The sequence below is a fragment of the Sciurus vulgaris genome (genome assembly GCF_902686455.1).
Source record: "Sciurus vulgaris genome assembly, chromosome: X".
NCBI classification, from domain to species: Eukaryota; Metazoa; Chordata; class Mammalia; order Rodentia; family Sciuridae; genus Sciurus; species Sciurus vulgaris.
In genome coordinates this window covers 1,458,332-1,479,754 of record NC_136471.1, presented here as the reverse complement: position 1 = coordinate 1,479,754, position 21,423 = coordinate 1,458,332, and the positions used below count along the sequence as shown (strand labels likewise).

Genomic DNA, 21,423 nt, shown 5'->3' with positions numbered 1-21,423 from the left:
AATTACCAATATAGTAAATAAGCTATTAGCTAGCCTCCTCAATGATATAAAAACTATAAATATACAAAATTTAGTCTTTGGAGAAAGGAAATAAACAGATTCAGAGAACATTTAAAGAATTAATAGGAAGTGATACAGCCCCAATGTAACTGGATGAAAACATGTTTAAAGGAATGGGGATTATATTTTAGGAGTTCATGAAATATCAAAAGTTGACTAAAAGACACATAAAAAACTTAAATGGTTCAGTAATCATGGGGAAAAAAACTTGAGTAAATTGTTCAAGAACAAAGCCTCAGAAGCATCATGTTCACCAAGTTTCAAGGGTAACTTATTTTTAACCTTCAAAGAATAGGTGATTCCTTATCTGTTTCAAACCTTTCCAAACTTGAAGACTGAAGAATCATCCCAATTCATTTATGAAGCCAAAATGTAACAAAACTAGCCCAAAGAAAACTATAGACCAATCATGAATATCAATGCAAAAAAATCTAAGTAAAACATTAACCAATCTTAACTCCATTAGTACATTAAAAGAAGTTTCTGACAGCCTGCACAACTTAGCAAGACTGTCTCAGATGCAAATTTTTAAAAAGGGCAAGTGTGTGAGTTTGGTGCAGTGGCCGGTACCTATAGTCCCAGCGCTTGAGAGGTTAAAATAGCAGGGTCCCCAGTTTATAACAAATGTGAATAACTTTCAAATCATTGAGCCCAAGAGTCCAAGACCATCCTCGGCAACGTAGAGTACATCTCAAAAAAAAATTATATGAATCAGTGAAGTTAAAATTAATAATTCAGGCCATTTAGCAATATTAGGAAACAATTCAAATGCTTATTGACTTAGGATGAGAATATGTCCAAATAAACCCATTGTAAGTTGAAAATATCATGAGTTGAAAATGCATTTAGGGCTGGGGTTGTGGCTCAGTGGCAGAGTGCTTGCCTAGCATGTGTGAGGCACTGGGTTTGATTCTCAGCACTGCGTATAAATAAAACAAATAAATAAAGGTTCATCAACAACTAAAAAATACTTTAAAAAAGAACAGTGCATTTTCAAAAAAAGAAAATGCATTCAATACACCAAAACTAGCAGACAACACAATTCAACAATACAACACACTATAGAGTGTCAGTTGTTCAATCTCACAGTTTCATGGCTGATGATGAGCTGTGTGACTCACTGCTACTCAGCATCACAAGAGGGTATTATACTATACATAATTAGCTTGGGAAAAGATCAAAATTGAACATTTGAAGTACAGTTTATAACAAATGTGAATAACTTTAAAACCATTGAAAAGCCCCAAAATTGAAGTTAAGAGTCAGGGACTGTATGTATAACTCAATGATGTATTATTAGGTCAAAGGAAGAAGAAAAAAAACCTAATCATTTTTATATGTATTAAAGAAAAACAATTCATAAAATTTCAATATTCAATCCTGTTTGAAAAAATTGCGTAGGGCTAGAGATATTGCTCTTTGGTAGAGTGCAAGATTAGATTCAATTCTAGATATAAATATTGTAAATCTGGAGCCCCTTTTGTACCTAAAGGTAAAACATTCTTAATAATTTTGCAAAGAAATTTAGCTCCACTCTGGAAATGTGAGTCTTCACAGTTAAATGAAATAATAAAAGAATCAGTACCAACAAGGAGAAGGCAAGTTTCATATTATTTGCTGGTGATAGAGTTATGTGCCTAGAAAACCCAAAAGAACTAGAAATGGTTAAAATTAAGAATAAAGACCAGTAAGAGAGCTTGTAGCAAAACTAACATACAAAATTCAATTCCTTTCTTACCTTAATTATAACTAGTAATTAGATATGATGGCAAGAAGACAATCCCCTTGATAATAGTAAATTGGCTACAAATAAACTTAAATATCTGTTTTCACATGGTTATATAACTAGAAGCCTAAAAGAAGATCATGTGCCTTTGTAAGAAATGCCCACCATGTATTTGTGCTTAGACTACTTCTGAAAAGAGGCCTCATGCAAGCAAGCCTTATTGCCATTTACATCTGGGAAGGGGAACCAGGTAGCTGGGGAACAGGAAAAAAAGGAATAGAGCCTCTTTATTTGATATCTTGTTATAGCTTTGCTTTTGAAATTTTATAGTGTGTGCACACATTGGCTTTTTTGTGGTTCTGGGGCTCTAACCCAGGGCCTCAGACATGCTGGGCAAGTGCTCTACTGAGCTACATCCACAGCACCACATTTTCTGTTTTAAAAATATTTTTAAGAAAATGTGTCTTAGAGTGCTTGGATGAGTGAATGAAGACAGAAGAGGTAAACCTTACTTTGTAAAAGAGCTTTATTGAGATGTAATTCATATACTATATATTTGATCTGTTTAAAGTGTATAATTCAGGCTGGGCGTAGATCTAAGTGGTAGAGCATGTGTTTAGCATGTGTGAGACCTGGGTTCAGTGCCTAGCATGAAAAAATAAAGTTTACAATTCAGTGTTTTTTTTAGCATACTGACATAGTTGTGTAACCATCACTAAAGTCAACCTTAAAATATTTCAATCATCCAAAAAAGAAACCCCATGCCCCTTCTACCCCTAGTTCCTGGAAAGCACTAATCAATTTTATGTCTCTCTGAATTTGCCTTTTCTGGACATTTCACATAAATGGAATCATATATGATATGATTTTCTGTGTCCTCTTACCGCTTAGCACAATGTTTTTGAAGTTCATTTATGCTGCAGTACTTCATTTCTTTTTATGACTGAATAATATTCCATTTATAGATATACCACATGTTGTTTATTCATTTATCCTTTGATAGATATTTGGTTGTTTCTACCTTTTGGGTATTGGGAATAATGTTTCTTTGGACATTTGTGTACAAGTTTTTATATAGGTTTACATTTTATCTTGAGAATATACCTAGGAGTTGAATTGCTAAGTCATATGGAAATGCTGCACTTAACAGTTTGAGGACCCAGGTGCTCTAATCTCAGCAACTTGGTAGGCTGAGGCAGGAACATCACAAGTTCAAAGCCAGCCTCAACAAATTAGCAAGACCCTACACAACTTAGCAAGACTGTGTCTCCAAAAAAAATAAGGTTGGGAATGTGGCTCAGCAGTTAAAGCCCCTCTGGGTTCCATCCCTAGTGCAAAAAAGAAAAGAAAACAACAACCCCCACAGTTTGATTGCCAAGCCTTGTTTTGCTTTTTGGTTTTTGGTTTGGCTTGGTCGTAATAGGGATTGGGTGCTTTACCCCTGAGCACCCCTCCAGCCCTTTTTTAATTTTTTATTTTGATACAGGACCTTGATAAGTTGCAGAGGCTGGCCTCAAATTTATGAACCTCCTACCTCAGCCTCTCAAGAGTCCCTGGGATTAGGGGCATATGCCACTGTGCCTGGCTCCTTACTTGTTTGTTTGTGGTGGGGGGGGGGTTGTTTGAAAAGTTTTGCCTTATTTTTTGATTGAAAATGTCCATATTATAAAGATACCAATTCTCCCCTAAATTAATTTATAAATTAAGTTCGATCTCAAACTGTATCAGACTGGAATTCTTTATTAGTGGTGTCAGGATTCTAAAGTTGTCCGTTTTATAGTTTGCAATTAGTTTTATCAGTTTTATAATTAAAAAGCAACAAAGGCATTCACATTGTGGAAAATGAATTTAAAATTTTTAATGAACTATCTGAATGGGATAATAAATTTAGTTAAGGCAAATATTTCAAATAAAATGCCATCTGTGAATTTAAGACAGTAAATCAATTAATGTAGCAATGTTAATTGACAAATGCAATGAAAACTACTCTGTCAGAAATCTCTCTGTTCAGTTGTGGAGCATTTTCCTATATGGCAAGTGGGGCTTAAGCATATGTGAACTAAAAAGAGCACAATTCAGGAAAAAGGTGGGTACCACATCAGCAATGTATGAGATATATTTTTGAGAAATTGGTGTTCAGTGAGCCAAGTCTGGTTTTAAGATTGGCTGCAGTCCATGTTTATGATGCTAAAGATTATTGTTGAATCATAAATTTAACTTCTTCATCAAGATGATGATTTGTAATTCTACAAAATTGTGCCTGCCCTCTAAGTGCTTTCCAAGAAACCATGCCATTTGACTTTCTTCTAGGTGGCTACTCGGAAAGCATGCGGTTTGGCTCTTGCTAAGCTGGGCCATGCAAACAACAGAGTTGTTGTACTGGATGGTGACACCAAGAACTCCACCTTCTCTGAGATATTCAAGAAAGAGCACCCTGAGCGATTCATTGAGTGTTTTATTGCTGAGCAAAACATGGTAAGTGTGTTGTACCAGTCTCTTGGGCCTTCTCATTGACCATCAGTGGCCTACTGGACACAGGAGGTCTACCCTACATTACTGTTTTTCTTTCCATTTATAAAAGCTACAGACTGGAAACAAAGTCTTCAAGGAAATAAGGGGCAAGTAGCCAGATATAGTCAAGAGAAATGGCCTCCAGGTCTGCTAAGAAGGGCAGGGTAAACTGCCCAGCACCCTCTGGACACCCTGTCCAGGTAGGCAGACAATAAGAGGTCAAGCACTCCAGGTCTAAAGCATCTTGAGCTCCCTAGTATATTTTTCTGTCCAGGCTAGCCCAATAAATAGGCAATCCTCCAGCCACTTAGAGGCAAATAAATTGAGGTGCCAACAAGAATGTGATTCCTCTCTCCCCACTGGGGCACAGGGCCTAATAAAGTCATGCAGAGGTTATACTAAGTTCAGCTTCAAGAATACCCAATAATTGGAGCTGGTACCTTAGGTAAAGCTGTTCTGCTTATGTGTGCCTGTCTCTGCCCAGAGTGATACTATGCAGCAAGTCCTGTGTATACACACCCCTCTTGAGAGAAGGAGGAGTTAATACGAGGCAACCCTTTGAACTCTAAAACCATATGCCACTATAGAGGATGACAAGCATCTCCTGTCTCTATGTTACAGAAGCCAAAACCAGCCCTCAGTAGTACAGTGGTTTTTTTTTTTTTTTTTTTTTTTTTTTTTTTTTTTTTCTAACCAGCAAACCATGGGCCAGCAGCTCTCAGGTGAACACCACAGATGCTTTATTTGGAATGAGTAGTATTTATAACTTTTTAAGAATTAGTTGCTGCTGGGCACAGTGGTGCATGCCTGTAATCCCAGCAGCTCGGGAGGCTGAGGCAGAAGGATCACAAGTTCAAAGCCAGCCTCAGCAACTTGGCAAGACCCTAAGCACCTCAGTGAGACCCTGTCTCTAAATAAAAAATAAAAAAAGGGCTGTGGATGTGGCTCAGTGGACAAGTGTCCCTGGGCTTAATCCCTGGTATGAAAAAAAAGGGGGTTGCCAGCATTTAAAAATCAGAATATTTTTATGTAGACTCTAACTCTCCAGAGTCTCTTGAAAAATGGAAAGAACTGCCACCATGGGCAGGTGTGCCCTCCTGATGCCAGTTGGCTGGAGCCAAGCAGTAGTCCAGGCACTTAGAGTCAGCTTTTCGTGGTCCCCATGCTTTTTTGGCCCACTCATTCCTTTTATGGTCATTCTTTGCCCCACTGGCGCTGGAGTTCCCAGTTCAGTAAAGAAGCATTCCAGTTCAGTAAAGAAGGTCATCACAATTGTAAGAATATGTATATTTGTTCATGCGTTTCATTAGTTGTTCTCATTTTAAATGAAAAAAATGTGGTCCTTAATTTTCTGTGTTGAACCTCTTGTCAAAAAGATTGCTCCCTGCCTCATTGATTCCTTCAGTTAATGACTGTGCTCTGTGCCTAATGATACGATCTCATAGTTCAGGGAAAACAGTAAAGAGGAGGCTGGCAGGTGGTATTTAGTGCCATGCTGTGGTTATGGTAAAAGTGATGGGGTGATCAGGGGGACAGCCTCTCAGAGAGGTGACATTTCAAGCTGATACTCGGGTGACAAGGAATCACCAATGTGCACCAATGTGGGGGTGGCATTCTCAGCACAGGGTCTGGCTAGATGTGAGGCAGGCCATAATCTGAGATACTTGGGGAACAGAGGGAAATGTAAGCATAGAAGGAGATTGTCTCAGAAAGGTCTCCAGGGACCAAACCAGAGGGTCTTGCCAGCCACTTTCAGCATCCCTAGTAGTACTCTTGCAGTTTTCTGAGAAGTTGCAGGAGAGCTTAAGCAGAAAAGGGACAGGGTATGTTTTTCAAGACTCTGCAACATGGTGGAGGGGTTGCTGGAGCTAAGGGTGGGGAAAGAGCTGGAATGTTGCTATGCAGTAGCTGTGGTCCACATTGGAGAGAAGTGGACTCATGACCTTGCCCTGGCAGGAGACAGCAGCATCAAGGGGCCAGGTGTCTCCCACCTGAGTTCCTAGGGGAGAGTGGTTATCACCTCTTGAGATAGTCAAGACTGGAGGAAGGTACAGGAGCTCTGTTTGGGCCCCGGAGGTGGGGGTAGACAGTGGTATCTTCAAACATGTTTGCTCTCCAGCACTGAATGCATTTTCCTAAGCTACATATCTCTCTGTTGAGTTTTAAAGTTAATATCTGATTTTTTTTGTTTGTTTTTTTGGTACCAGGGATGCGTAACCACTGAACCACATACCCAGCCCTTTTTACATTTTATTTTGATACAGGGCCTTGCTAAGTTACTTAGGGCCTCTGTAAAATATTGAGGCTGGCTTTGAACTTGTGGTCCTCCTGCCTTAGCCTCTTGAGCTGGTGGGATTACAGGCACGCACCACTGTGCCCACCCTGAATTTTTTTCACAATACCTTTGTTTTTTATTTATTTTTATGTGGTACTGAGGATCGAATCCAGTGCCTCACATGTGCAAGGCAAGTGTGCTACCACTGAGCTACAAACCCAATCCTCTGAATTTTTTTTGAGACAGGGTTTCACTAAGCTACACTTGAATTCCTGGGCTCAAGTGATTTTCCTGCCTCGGCCTCCCAACTAGATCAGACTACAGGCATATACCACTGTCTTTGGCCTAATATCTGAATTTTTAAATCACAAATTAAATAGTTGAAAATAATATGCAATTGCCTATTTATTAAAAATTATGATAATTCAATAGTGAAGTCATCCAGTTAAAGGTTACTCTAAGATACTTTTCTTTATCAGAAATTAAATCACTTTTTCTACTTGAATTATAATTTCCATTCCTTTTCACCAATATTTTTATTCAAGCCTTTTATTGATCATCTTATTCTCTGCAACAAAAATATAGATTAATAGCCTTTTAAAATTTTTCTTCTGTGAATAGGCCTCTGAGCATTAGATTTTTTTCTTCCAGGTTGACTTATGGTTGTTACTATTTGTTAATATATCAGTGAATAGATAATCACATAATGATCTTCCATTTAAAGTTGTTTGTAGCCAGGCACAGTGTTACACAACTGTAATCCCAACTACCTGGGAATCTGAGACAGGAGGGTCACCAGTCCAGTTCAAGGCCAGTCTGGACCCTGGTCTCAAAAGAGTTGTTTGTAAAAATTATTTGTAGAGTTGATAGTTCCATTGGGTTCTCTTACTGTTTTGTTAAAAGAACTGAGAACCACCTGACTTGTGAAAGGATTTGTCATCTGATCAATTATATTCTTCACTTTACTAGTGATTTACTACCAGTATGATTGTTTCAGAGTATTCTTTTTACTTCAGTTTGGAGGTTTTATACTCCAAAAGTTGCTCTCTGTAAGATTAAAGTGGGTGAGAACATCCTTTTGGGAGTGAGGTTGCTGGTAGGTGATTGTTAGGGAGACACTAGAAAAGGAGACCACCAGCCCTTTCTTTGGCAGATAAGTGTAGAACCCAGTTGATACAACGATCTTGCCTTTGAAACCAGCCAAAGCCCCATCTCCCTTGGTACGTCCTTATTTACTCCTGACGATGTTCATATTCCCATTTGAAGTCTCCCAGGGTACATGAGCTTGGAGTTCCAGAGACAGGAAGGGATCGTGATATCAATTGGGGGTTGTTGAAATGTGCATATCAGAGTAGCAAGAGGTGTGCAGTGTTCAGTGGTCCCACTACAACTTCACAGAAACCTCCAGCAGAACATGCCTTGAGAAAAGAGGGGTGACTTACTGTGCCAAATGCTTCAGAAAGGTCAAGTGAGATGCCAGCTGAGGTCAGGAGACCACTCATATTTGGCAGCCTTGAGGTCACTTATGGGGCTGGCAACCTAGAGAAGTAGTGTGGAGAAAATGGAAGATGAAAAGGTGGGAAAAATAACTGTAGATGACTTTCTGAGAAGTTTTCTGTGACGTGCATAGATGTAGGACACTCGCTGGAGGGAGGATGAGGCAGAATAGGAGAGGTGATGGAAGGTACTGGCATGTATTGACTGGCAATAAGATGATCCAAGAGCATGGGAGAAACTGAGTTGAGGTTAGGGGGAATCATTGCATGATTGGAGACGCTTGAGAATGCAAGAAAAGAATGGGATCTAGGTTAACCAGTAGGCAGGCCGTCAGGGTGGGGCAGGACCATGGCCTTGGGTGAGCCAGATGGGAGTGGGGCAGATGTGGAAACACTTCATCTCTTCACTTCTCATTCTTCAGGAGGTACGAGGTAAGGGCCCCATCTGAGCATGAAAGGCGGGGAACGAGGGTACAAAAGGTTTGAGAAAACAGGACAGGAAACATTCTAGGATTATAATGCAATCTTGTATGTGCAGAATGGGAGTTGACATGGGGACTTTGCAATATAAACTGGGTGGGAGAAGGGTCCGGAGACATTCTAATTCATGTTCTTTGTGTTGCAGGTGAGCGTGGCACTGGGCTGTGCCACCCGTGGTCGGACCATTGCTTTTGCTAGCACCTTTGCTGCCTTTTTGACACGAGCATTTGATCAGATCCGTATGGGTGCCATCGCTCAAATCAACATCAACCTTATTGGTTCCCACTGTGGGGTGTCTGTTGGTATGAGTTCTGAATGAAATTATCTTGATAGCTTTCTTTCTCCTTTTCAGAGAAATATTAGCATGCAACTGCTTAAATCTTGGATTCTATTATGACTCCCTGGAGTTTGACTCTTCAGGACTTATTTGTTCTGTTTTGTTTTTGGTACTAGGAATTAAACCCAGAGACACTTTGCCACTGAGCCACATCACTAGCCATTTTTAGTTTTATTTTGAGACAGAGTCTCACTAAGTTACTCAAGTTGTCCTCCAATTTGTTATCCTTCTGCCTAAGCCTCCTGAGTAACTAGAATGACAAGCATGTGCCACCAGCCCCAACTCAGGTCTTTTTTTTCTTTTTTTTTTTTTTTTTTTTTTTTTCTTTTTCTTTTTTTTTTTTTTTTTTTTTTGGTGGTGCTGGGAATTGAACCCAGGGCCTCAGTGCTTACAAGGCAAGCACTTTACCAACTGAGCTACATCCTCAGCCCCAGGACTTCTTTTTATAAAGCTCTATTGTGCTTTAAATTCTTCAAATACAGGTAACCTTTGAGGTGAATCTCTTGGGGTTACTGTGAAGTGCCCTTTGTCAGTCATTGAGAAATAATTATCCTGAGGCTTCTTGCATGTCTTACTGTGTATGAATAGGGACAGCACAGAGTCCCAGAATTCTTTTCTGCCCTTTGCCTGGTCACCATCTTTACTGGGATGAGAAATGTGGACAGAGGGAAGAGAGGATTATGACTGGCTGGACACCCGCTCAGATGGAAGCGGGATGGGATCACCACAATGCCTTTGTGCCTAAGGAACAAAATGCAGGGAAATATACTGGTGGAAACTCCATTCCTGGAGCAATAACCTGTCATGGAGGACCGGAAGGGCACAGTAGGAAACAGGGAAGCCCACAAGAGGGTTGAAATAAGGGTTGGAGTTAGCAGTAGGGTAGAAAAACCAAGGGTGAATCTGAGAGAGCCTAGAAAAACAAGCAAATGTTGCTGACAGATGGAGGGGTCCACAGCTGTATGAAAAGCAGAAAGGAGTCTGTAGGAGTATCTCACTTGGGTAGGGAGTCATGTTCATGAATGGTGGAAATGGTGAAAAGATGAGTCACCTGACCTGCATAGTGGGACAGGTCATCTAGGCAAATGTAACTGCTTACATTTGCTGCTCTAAGGCTGACAAAGCACACTGGGGAACCATCTAAAGTGACTCCCTAGGCTAGTTCGATTGGATTAAGAAGCCTCTGGATAGAACTAGGAGTCACAGCTGGGCGGGTAGGTGGCTGCAGGCATAGATGCTTGCCCAGGGAGGGAGCAGAGAGGCAGAGCTGCTGAGGCACAGCAGCATTGCAAGGTGGGCAGGGCTTGAGGCCTAGGAAGAAAGTCCCAGAGTCTTTGCCCAGGCCTGGGTTCAGTGTAAGTTTGAAAATCGAGTCAGCTGCAGGGAGAAGTGGCTCTAAGTCCAACCCAGAGAGGATCTGGACTTCTGGGTTAGACAGTTGTCCTAGCAAGGCAGTGTGCACAGTGGCGTCCTCTTCCTTGCTGGGATGAGCTAGACTGACCCCATGTACATTGCAGTTTCTCTTTCAACAGTGTTTCTGACCAGAAACTGTTCCCAAATACACTCTAAGGCACACTTAGTTATAATGGCACCCCAGGGTGTCCCAAAGGTGTGTTATGTTCAACTACTTGGAAGGCCTAGAGACATGAGTTAGATACTCCAATCCCAAAAACCCAGTGTCTTAAGGGGGCGAAAACTGAAGGGACCCTCCTAAGGAGAAGAGGACATTATTAGAGATTCACACCAATTCGGGCCACCACAACTCAGGGAAGAGAGCATCAAGTCAACTTGGACAGTAGTATATCAAGTGACAGGTCAGTTCCTTGATCTGAAAGGTCAGTTGAGAGCCTAACCCAGCTGATTCAGCAAGATCTCAAGGGAGACAGACAGCAGAAGTTCAACATAAATTATAATGAGTTACAGTGACATCAAAGTTGGACCATTTTGGGGGACTCTGCTGCTGTTTGGGGCACCTGTGGCAATAAGAATTGTTGCTTCTTGAGAATGGGTAAGCAAGCAAAGGGTAGCTTACTGGAGGTGTTGTGCTCATATATTGGGCTGTGGTTTTCTCAGGTGAAGATGGCCCCTCCCAGATGGCCCTGGAGGATGTGGCCATGTTCCGAGCAGTTCCCAACTGCACTATTTTCTATCCAAGTGATGCTGTCTCCACGGAGCATGCTATTTATTTAGCAGCCAATACCAAGGTACGTTTAAGGGGATACTGTTTCAGATAGAAAATGCTTCAAGGCTCTGCTCCAAGCTTGGTACTGATTGGATTTCCCCCTTTTTAGCATAAAAGTGTACTCATAGAAAAGTTGGTGATAGGACTCTTTTTAAAATGTGATCTTTGCAACAACAGGTAATTATGTGCACAAACGGTTATAACAGAATCAAATGCTATGAAAGGGGCTGGGCTGTGGCTCAGTGGTAAGTGCTTGCCTAAACCATGTGAGGCACTGGTTTCCATCCTCCGCACCACATAAAAATGAATAAATAAAATAAAGGTATCCATCTACAACTAAAATAAAAATAATACAAAAGGATGCTGAACAGAGCCTGTCTGCCTCTCTGAGTCAGGGCTAAGGGCAAGAAGTGGGGAGGTTTAACAAGGCATGCTTTTGAAGTCATAGGAGTGGGCTCCAGGTGGCATCCCAAACTCAAAGTGTTCACCCACCAGTGGAGCTGCCACCCTGAGGCCATTGCTAGGCCGATGGGACTTAAGATACACCTAGCTGGGTGCAGTGGTGCACACCTGTAGTTCCAGCTACTCAGGAGGTTGGGGTGAGAGGATCCCTTTAGCCCAGGAATTTTGAGGCCAGCCTAGGGAACAGAGCAAGACCCTGACTCAAAACAAAAACAAGGCACATCCCAGTTGACACAGCCAGGGATAAGAAGCCACTGCTTCTGCCACCACTGCCTCTTGAAATCCAGAAAACTAGAGAGTGAACAATAGGTACCAGTGCAGACAAACCCCAGGATGCCCAGCTCTGGCTCACTATCAGAAACAGCTCAGAAAGCCTCACGTGCTCCCTCTAGGAGGTCTTGTGCAATGACATCGGATGGTCAGAGTCAAATTCCTGTCTAGACCCTAGCTGCAAGGGAGCTTAGGGAACATAATGTCAGTATTTTTCCAACCTCTCCATGATGTTTACCAGACTCCCTCAGCACTCCTGGCTCTATACCTCACCTAAGCCCCTGAACAGGTAACATGGGCACACTCAGGGCATAGTACATGAATTTCCTCTCCTAACATTCACAACACATATACATAGATAGACATTTCTATGGTTTTTTCGAAGTGGGCTCATATTGTACACATTATTCTGGACTTAGTTGTTTACTTACTTGTTTGGGGTTGGGGTTTTTTTGTTGTTTAGTTGGTTGGTTGGTTTTCTTGGTGCTGAGATGGAACCCAGGGCTGTGCACATGCTAGGCAAGTGCTCTACCACTGAGCTACACCCTCAGCCCCTACTTAGTATATATCTTGGAGATTGTTTTATGATTTCTTACATGTTATCTGATTCCATTTCTAGAAAGTTCATAAGAGGCAAAACAAGGCTGTGATGGGAATCAGAGTAGAGGTTGCCTCTCAGGGTGAGGGAAATGATTGGAGGGAGGCATGAGAGAACTCTGAGCTGGTGGACATGCTGGGTGCTAGTTACATGGTGTGTGCCCTTTGCCAAGGTTCAAGGGGTGCCACACAGCGTATGTGCATTTTTCTTTTAAGTTATATCTCAAAACACACAGGGTAAAGTCACTTTATAACATGAATGAATAAAAGCAGCGTTTCCTGGCTTATGTGTTAGTTTATAATGCATCATTTACATATGTATGTAAGTTAACAAATACTCTTAACTAGACATTTGAGTATTTGTTTATGCTCCTAAATGTTTATGTGTGCAAATTGATAATAAAACTCTATTTACACATTTCATTGGGAAAAAGGTGTCATTTTACATTCAGATATTTAAGGTCTTTCTAATGATGAAGCATTACAAGTTATATTGTGGCAAAACAATTTTTAACATTGTGTTCATAGTCAACATGAGTCAGTGCCCTTGCCCTGAGTTTATGTTCAGTGGAGACAGAACAAGTCCATGAGAATTTTAGAAATCTTTTCTAAGTTAATAAAAGGGACAGCTTGGAAAGCTTGTCACTAAGAGCATCTGTCAGGGTCCCACTTGGGCTGATGCCTGGCACATAGCACAATCCAGATGTGTGACTTGTTCACTGGTGGTTGTAGATGTTTTTCCTTGCTCCAAAACATACACTTGATTGTTAGTACAGACAACGGCTCAGTCTTTCTCTTTCCCACTTCCTGATGGTTTATTAGTTGGGAATTTATAGTTTGATCTTATAAACTGTTTCTGGTTCACATTTATGCCCTAGGGAATGTGTTATATTCGGACCAGCCGGCCAGAAACTGCAGTTATTTACAGTCCTCAAGAAACCTTTAAAATTGGACAAGCTAAGGTAAGGCTCAAGTTCTGTAGTGTTGTCCAGTAGCGTGGTTTTTTTTTTTTTTGGGGGGGGGGGCGTGCTGGGGATTGAACCCAGGGTCTTGTGCTTATAAGGCAAGCACTCTACTGACTGAGCTATCTCCCCAGCCCCTCAGTAGCATGTTTGTGTAAAGAAAACTGTTAAAACCTTGCTGTAGGTATCCCCACATTATAAGAATATGTTTTTCTTTGTTCGTGCTTTTAAAAAGTCGCTTGTAAACTTTGCCTAATTTTCCTTAGAAAGGAGCATTCTAACAATTTAGTTTGACCTTCACTGTACTCTTTTCCAAATGTAGTCTCTTTTTGTTGAACTCTGAAAGTAGTAACAACTGGAAGGTACTGAGTGTGTTGACTATAATTTATCACAGCTTCAAGTTAAACAAAATAAGAAAAGCCAGTTCAAATGAGTAATATATCTGCTAGGTTCAGATTTTATAGATCTAAGACCAGGTAGAAAAGAGAACACGAACCATCTTACCCAATGGAGATTCTTTGGCCCTGAGGTTTACTTTGTGCATGGACTGTCACTTTATCTGTAGGCCTGATTTATAAAGGTTGACATCGCTGGGCACTTCCTATTTGTAGTGTTTGCATAAAATCCCTGGGAAGCTCAGATTATCAGCCCTTACTGTAGATGAGGATCAGAGAAGAGAAGCAAGTTACTCAAGTTCCTGAGCACGAAGACCAGGATTCAGGCCCAGGCAGTGAGCCCAACCTCTCTGGGTCTGGCCACCAGACTGTCCACTTCCTGCTGTGCCTACCTATGCAAGCTGCATATGGGGAAAATCAGAAAAGACTGTGGAGAAAGTTTGTGACTACTTAACACCTACAGAGCCAGGCTTATGGTATTTTGGCATGTTACCTTCCTGCCTTCTTAGACTTATGTATATATTTTACACAATTGAGATCATACTTTAATAGAATACAAAATTTAAAATGGCATTGATATCTCTTCTTAATCATGTGAGACATGTGTAGCCACTGTGGAAGGAACAACAGAAATACCCAACTTGATTTCAAAAGGCTGGGCTGCCCTAGAATTGGTAGCTGCTAGTATTCAGAACAACTGTTTCTTGACTTTGAATGGCTACAGTACTACAATAAAGCAGTTATTTCCAGAATAGTCCACCACGTGCCATTAAGTTCCTGGAAAATACCACTGAGTGGAAACAGTGCAATGTTCTACTCAGTGTTAACTACCAGTTCTGCCATACGTGTGATTTTTGTGGGAGGAAGGTGTTTTGACATTCATATGGTTTGAAGGAGCTTTCTTATATCTCTTGTCTTTTTTTTTTCCCTAAAATTTTCTTGGTCCTAAGAAAAAGAAGTAAATTTCCTAATGGTAAAAGGATATAAATTTAAAGTGTGTATGTGTGTGTGTGTGTGTGTGTGTGTGTGTGTGTGTGTATGAGACCATGGTATGGGTAATTAAATGGCTGGGTTTTGCAAAGTGAACATAGATGTGTATGTGCATATGTATGTATGTGATTCAGTGTTGGGGGTTTTTGCAGTGCTGGTGATTAAGCCCAGGGCCTGTGCATGCTAGGCCATTAAAAGGTCATTTTGTTTATGCATTATATAAGAACTTAATAATCATGTATTATAAAGCAAGAGAAGATGAATTTGTAAAACAAATATAAAAAGTAATCTAGCAAGAAGAGTATGTCAGGAATTTAAATGCATCTGATTTGACCTTTTTCTGGTGAATTATTAAGGAGTGAAATTGTTCACATTGGGAAACAGCAGTGTAGCAGAGTGCCCTCCAATTTGAGATGTGCTCTTGATGTAGTAACCAGTCCTTTGTTTTGTTGGAATTATACCAGGTTGTACGCCAGAGTGTTAATGACAAAGTCACGGTTATTGGAGCTGGAATTACTCTGCATGAAGCCTTAGTGGCTGCTGATGATCTTTCTAAACAAGGTCAGTTGGTTGTGTCTGAACATTGAAGTTCAATCTGGGAAGAGGTAGTACTTCACCTGCCTCATGTACCCCAACTGGTTTCTTTATTTTTATGCCTGCATGTTCTTTTTTAAAAAAATATTTTTTAGTTGTAGATGAACACAATACCTTTATTTTTATTTATTTTTATGTGGTGCTGAGGATGGAACCCAGTGCCTCACATGTGCCAGGCAAGTGCTCTACCACTGAGCCACAGCCCAGCCCCCGTATAGTCTTTATTCTAAGTCTGCTTCTTCTACCAAGCTGGTATTACTGTTTTTCAGATATTTCTATCCGTGTCATCGATCTCTTTACCATTAAACCCCTGGATGTTGCCACCATCATTTCCAATGCAAGAGCCACAGGCAGCCGTATTATCACAGTGGAGGATCACTACCCAGAAGGTGTGTGTAGGCATCACGAATGGGTTTGAAAGTTTATTTTGGCAAGAAGTGTTTTTGTTTCCTTGATTGATGTGCTATGCTCTTGGGCATCAGTGCCCACCTACGACTCACTCAAAGATAACACTTTTTTTTTTTTTTTACAGTTCTGGGATTGAACCCAAGGCCTCATACATACTAGGCCTGCCTTCTATCACTGAGTTATATCCCCAGTCCCCAACATACATTTATTATTGTTCTTTGAAAGTGTATTAATGTAGGGGTCTTCTCACCCACCTAGACTGGTTCCCTGAGGGTATGGTAATACTCATATGCACTTGTGTGTCACCAGCACACTGTCCAGTCATCAAGGTGGGTTGGTGGCAACACAGAGGAGTGGCTAACTCAGTACTGGACAGGGAACAGTCAGAGAAAACTTTATTTAGAGTTTCTTTTGAGTTTTGAATGATTAGTGGTTTACTCATTGCCCCCCAAAATAGTACCTTGCAAGCAAAGAACAAAGCAAATGTGGGAAAAGTGTGTGTGGTAGGGAAAGAGTACTGCGAATCAATGACTAGGGAAAGATTTTCCCCTGGGAACCAGTAAGTTCAAAGGTCTCTGTATTTTGTGACCTTAAGGCTTACTAGCTTAAGAGATGCAGAAAAGTTCCCAATGTCCCTTGCCTCCCCAGGTGGCATTGGGGAAGCTGTCTGTGCAGCTGTCTCCATGGAGCCTGACATCATGGTTCATCAGCTGGCAGTGATGGGAGTGCCTCGGAGCGGGAGACCCAGTGAGCTGCTGGATATGTTTGGAATCAGTGCCAGGCACATCATCGTGGCCGTGAAATGCATGTTGATTAACTAAAATAACTGTTGACTCTGGTCTTAAAAGACTAGCCTCTGTACCTTATATTCAGTCTTGTTCTAAAACCATCATTTAACTCTTGACCTTTGCTCTCCTTAAAGCCAGCTAATACCTTTCTTCATTCCTAACTCACAAATCCCAGTTAACTACTTTCCTTTTTAACCATGACTACATATACAAATGTGCTCCTTTTTGAATCTTTAAAGTGGATTATAAATTTTAAGTGACAAGAAATAACTAACAAAACAACCATCTGATGTTAAGTATCCTGGTAAGACACATAAGTGGGTGGGGACCAAAGTAGAAGTGACAGTATCTTAAACGTATTTCCCTCATAAGTGAAGAAAATTGCATTGAATTGTAGACTTCTGTAACCCTGATTTCACATACTGCTATTCCCAGTTTGAGATTGCATGTGCTGCCTTCTCACCTGCAGTTTCCTGGGTAATGTGTGACTTCAGCTGCACCAGAGTTTCCTCTGCTGTTTGCCTTCATCTCCCCACCACAATTCAGAGGCTGTTGAGCAGCAGCCAAAGCTGTTAGGATGTCCTGTGCTGCTTGTGGTGACTGTTCTGTGAAGACATGAGGGCACAGCTAGACGTGGTCCCCACACCATTGTTCAAGTCATTGTTAATAAAGCATTTCAAAAGCAGCTGTTTTATTCTGTTTGTGCCTGCCATGAGATTTGGTTTCTCCTTGATCCAGTCCTAAATAAGAGAGGAGCTTCTGTCTAAAGCAGATGGAGAGAGCCCTGGCCCCAAGCGTAAACATGGAAAAGGATAACAGGCTAGCCTGCAGACTCCTCACTAGAGAACCATGTTTGGCCTGAAAATTCACCTGAGCCAACTCTCCCACCAGCTGGAAAACAAGAAAGATACCAGCCAGATGAAGATGGGCCTGAGCTTCAAAATCATACCAGATATGTCTGGTATGTCACATTCTTTATATCTTGCCATAGCAGGGTAATCATTGTTTCTCATGCTCCATGCAGTGTATTTATTTACATTTAAAGTGTACAGTTCATTGCACAGCCAAAGCAAGTTAATTCTAAAACATTTCATTGCCCCCTCCAAAGAAACACTGCACTTTATTACTCTCCATGTAGTGGGCATGGTTGTCCATGCCTGTCATCCCAGCAGCTTGGGAGGCTGAGGCAGAAGGATCACAAATTCAAAGCCAGCCTCAGCAACTTAGTGAGGCCCTAAGCAACTTAGCAAGACCCTGTCTCAAAATTAAAAAAGGGGGGGGGGAGGCTGGAGATGTGGCTCTGGTTAAGCACCCTTCAGTTCAATCCCCAGTATTAAAAAAAAATGAAAAACAGTTGGGGCTGGGGATATGGCTCAGTGGTACAGCTTTCCTAGAAAGCATGAGGCCCTGGGTTCTGCTTCCAGCACCCCAAAATTCTCCATGTACCCTTCCAGTCCCTGGCAACCACTGATTTACTGTTTATGAATTTACCAATTTTGGATATTTTGTAAGAATGGAGTCTTACAGTATGATGGTTTTTGTGTCTGCTTTCTTTCACTAAGCATAGTTCATTTCAAGTTCATTCATGTAGCCAATGTCAGAACTTTATTCATTTTTATAGCCATATAATTGTTCTATGGTACACCACATTTTTTCCATTCATCAGTTGACGGACATTTGGGTGGTTCCATTTTCATTGTGAATAGTGCTTTTGTGAACATTCACATATACAAGTTGGTGTGTAGATTTGTATTTTCACTTTAGGTAAGTATATGACTAGGAGTGGAATTGCTGGGTTGTATACTAATTGCCCTTTTGAGTGTCTGATTAGTGTGTGTTTAGTTTTTGTGAGCAGTAAATGAAAAAATGACTGGAAAGTACTGAGTGATCTATAAAGCATTACATAATACAAGCCATTATTAAAAAGAAATCTACCAGCCAGATAAAGATGGCAGTGTAAGGGCTAGGGATGTAGCTCAGTAGTAGAGCACTTGCCTTGCATGTGAGAAGCTCTGGGTTCAGTCCATAGCACCACAAAAAAAGATGACACTATAAAGCAAACCATTATTCATATAAGCAGAGTACAATATGGGTGGCCATGCTTGCTTATATTCAGGTGTAAAATGTCAGATTTGGTGATATCCACAATAGAAATTGTGCACTTGTGCACACTCTGGCAGCCAAAAGGAACAACAAATATCCACAATTAAAGTGCAACTCCAAAAGGAAGAAAAAATGCCAAAAGTCTTCACTCAGGTTCCTAGAGGGGCAGAAAAGGGTAGACAGTAATACTGCTGGGTATGGTGGTGCACGCCTCTAATCCCAGTTGCTTTGGAGGCTGAGGCAGAAGATGGCATGTTTGAGGCTAGCCTTGGCAACTTAGCAAGGCCCTGTCAAAATTTTTAAAGAAGTGCTGGGAGTGACATTGGCCAAATTATATTGTTAATTGTGTACATGTACACATAACCACAAATCCCACCATTCTGTAAAACTATAATGCACCAACAAAAAAAATGAGGGAAAAAGGATTGTAGGTTAAAAAAAAATTGTAAAGGGTCAGGATATACTCAGTGGAGGAGTGTCCCTGGGTTCACTCCCCAGAATCAAAAGAAAAAGTGCTGGGGGTGCTCTGGACCTGTGATCACACAGAGTCCCACCACCAGCATGGCCTGACTGTAGCTTCTGATGGCCAAGGTGATGGGGAGCAAGCACAGTAAACTTGGAGTGCTGAAGTAGGTTTGAATGATCTTTGATTATTCAGGATCCTGGTAGTGAAGACTCTCAAACACTCCCTGAATGGATGCCACGCACAGGGAGGCTGAGGCAGGAGGCTTGCAAGCTTGAGGCCTACCTGGACAACTTAGTGAGACCCTTTCTCAAAAAGGGCTGAGGATGTAAGTGGTACAGTGCCCCTGGGTCCAGTCACCAGTACCAAATGTGTGTGTGTGATTTACATATATAAGTACTTTATGTAACAAATTTATATAAACACATAATTATATATGTAAGTCATGTACGTATATAATTGTAAAATAACTTTTAAACAAATATTTCATATATATATATATATATATATATATATATATATATATATATATATATATAATTGATTTTAAAAGATGCAAGGCACCTTTGGGGCCAGCCTGTGCCTTCGGAATTTCTACTTGCTGCTCGAATGCTGTCCCGCAGAGAAGCAACCCACCAGAGACTGATGTCAGCAACCTGACTTTAATCCCCAGATCTGTTGCTTGTTGGCAACAGGGCTCTACTAACCTTTTTTTACTCCGTTTTTTCACGTGTAAAAGGAGATAACCTTGATATCTACTCCTGCGCTGTGGTCAGGATTTTACATTGCCAAGGAAATGTCCACATTTAGGCCCACCCTACCCACTGGATGGTTCCTACTTCCTAGCCACGCCCTAAATTCTCTCCAGATCCCACCTGTCCTACACCATCAGCTCGTCCCCACGCCCATTGCCAGGGATTGACTGTATTGGGGCGGGCGGCAACTCCGACCCTCCTTTCCTGTCCATTGCCAGCCCTCCTCTACAACCCTGCTTCTGGCCTGCCGCTCCATCCCCCGAATCGCCTATTCTCTGCAGGGACTCCCTCTACCCACCATTTGACTCTGGCGCTGGTACCTCGCGCCCGCCGGCCCTGCGCCGGCCGTTCCTGCCCTCCGGCAACCTAGCCAATCCATGTACGTCATTGGCTTTTGTCCCGTCATTCACTCAGCCACAACCAATCAACATCACTTGCACCATGAGGGACGCCAGACTTAACCCTGAGCGGGTAGGCTGGGCTGGAAACACTCCTCCCATATCTCTCAGTGCACCTAACCGCGGGGTTGAGCGGTGGCGAAGGGTGGAGGGAAGGCTTAGAACAAAGGGAAAACTGGAAGACGGCTATGCAAGCCCACAAGGGCCTTGGCACACGCCTGTACTATCAGCAGCTCCGGAGGCCAAGGCAGGAGGATCACTAGTTCAAACCCAGCCTCAGCAACTCGGGGAGACTCTGTCTCTAATAAAATACACAAAAGGGCTGGGGACATGGCTTGATGGTTAAGAACCCTTGGATACAACCGCAGGTACCAAAAATAACTACACATGGGCACGTGTGTGGCGGGGGGGAACCTGCCTGGACTCCTAAAGGGCGATGAAGCCATAGAGAGCAGCAAGTTAGACCTCCAAAATAAGGCTGCAGACTTCAGTTCTACCACCACTGCTCGGGCACCACAAACAGCACCCAGAGGTGCCCTGACTTACCAGGGGAAATCATGGGAGGTTCCATCTGCCTGGTCAGTGATACCTTTCGCATACAGGTCCAGGTTTGGATGAGAAAAGCTGCAGCTTTGGGATTCAGGTCACATGACAGGATCCCACATTTGATTCCCAATCTGGATGAGGAATACAAGCAGCCTAGTCAGGTCAGACCCCAAGTGTGAGTCTAATGGCAACATGGGGTAGTTATGCAAGGTCTAAAAAGCAAAGAGTGTGCCCTTGCAAGCCTCGTGCCCAGGAAAAGCTATCACAGACCTTTACAGGACAAGAACACTAGTCTACCAATTCAGGAGGTCAAAGCACTTCCATTGGCAAGGGATGCACAGAGAGATTTGTCCTCAACCACTGCCCACATTTTCAGAGGAGAAAGGTGGCAAGGCTGGAAAGTCAACACGTTGGCATTCTGTAAACCACACACTTAACTTTGGGTTTGATGGTTGGGATTGTCAGTCCTGCAGGAACAAGGAGGAATAGGGTTTTGAGGGCTGTGCAGAGAGCCTCTTAACTGTAACTTGAGCTGAGATTTAAGGAACCCGAGCTGGGGGCGGTGGCACGTGCTGGTAATCCCAGCAACAGGGGAGGGTGAGGCAAGAGGCTCACAAAGTTCAAG

The 21,423-nt window shown here is 42.0% G+C and overlaps 2 protein-coding genes across 3 annotated transcripts in view; one reads left to right on the top strand and one right to left on the bottom strand.

Annotated features, from left to right (window-relative positions):
- Positions 1–8,113, bottom strand: part of TEX28 (testis expressed 28) — a gene marked incomplete at its 3' end in the record, with an annotated part of 47,388 nt that extends 39,275 nt beyond the window's left edge. Inside the window, exon 1 of the mRNA XM_079123460.1 lies at positions 8,015–8,113. The remainder of the gene's footprint in view (positions 1–8,014) is intronic.
- TKTL1 (transketolase like 1) overlaps positions 1–17,210 on the top strand; it is a 50,257-nt gene extending 33,047 nt beyond the window's left edge. For both annotated transcript variants that reach the window (XM_079123459.1, XM_079123458.1), the window contains 7 exons: positions 4,097–4,261; positions 8,694–8,850; positions 10,959–11,089; positions 13,275–13,358; positions 15,208–15,304; positions 15,607–15,726; positions 16,394–17,210. In XM_079123459.1, coding sequence (XP_078979585.1) covers positions 4,097–4,261; positions 8,694–8,850; positions 10,959–11,089; positions 13,275–13,358; positions 15,208–15,304; positions 15,607–15,726; positions 16,394–16,566 — 927 coding nt within the window. In that variant the 3' untranslated portion in view covers positions 16,567–17,210. The remainder of the gene's footprint in view (positions 1–4,096; positions 4,262–8,693; positions 8,851–10,958; positions 11,090–13,274; positions 13,359–15,207; positions 15,305–15,606; positions 15,727–16,393) is intronic.
- The last annotated feature ends 4,213 nt before the right edge of the window (positions 17,211–21,423 follow it).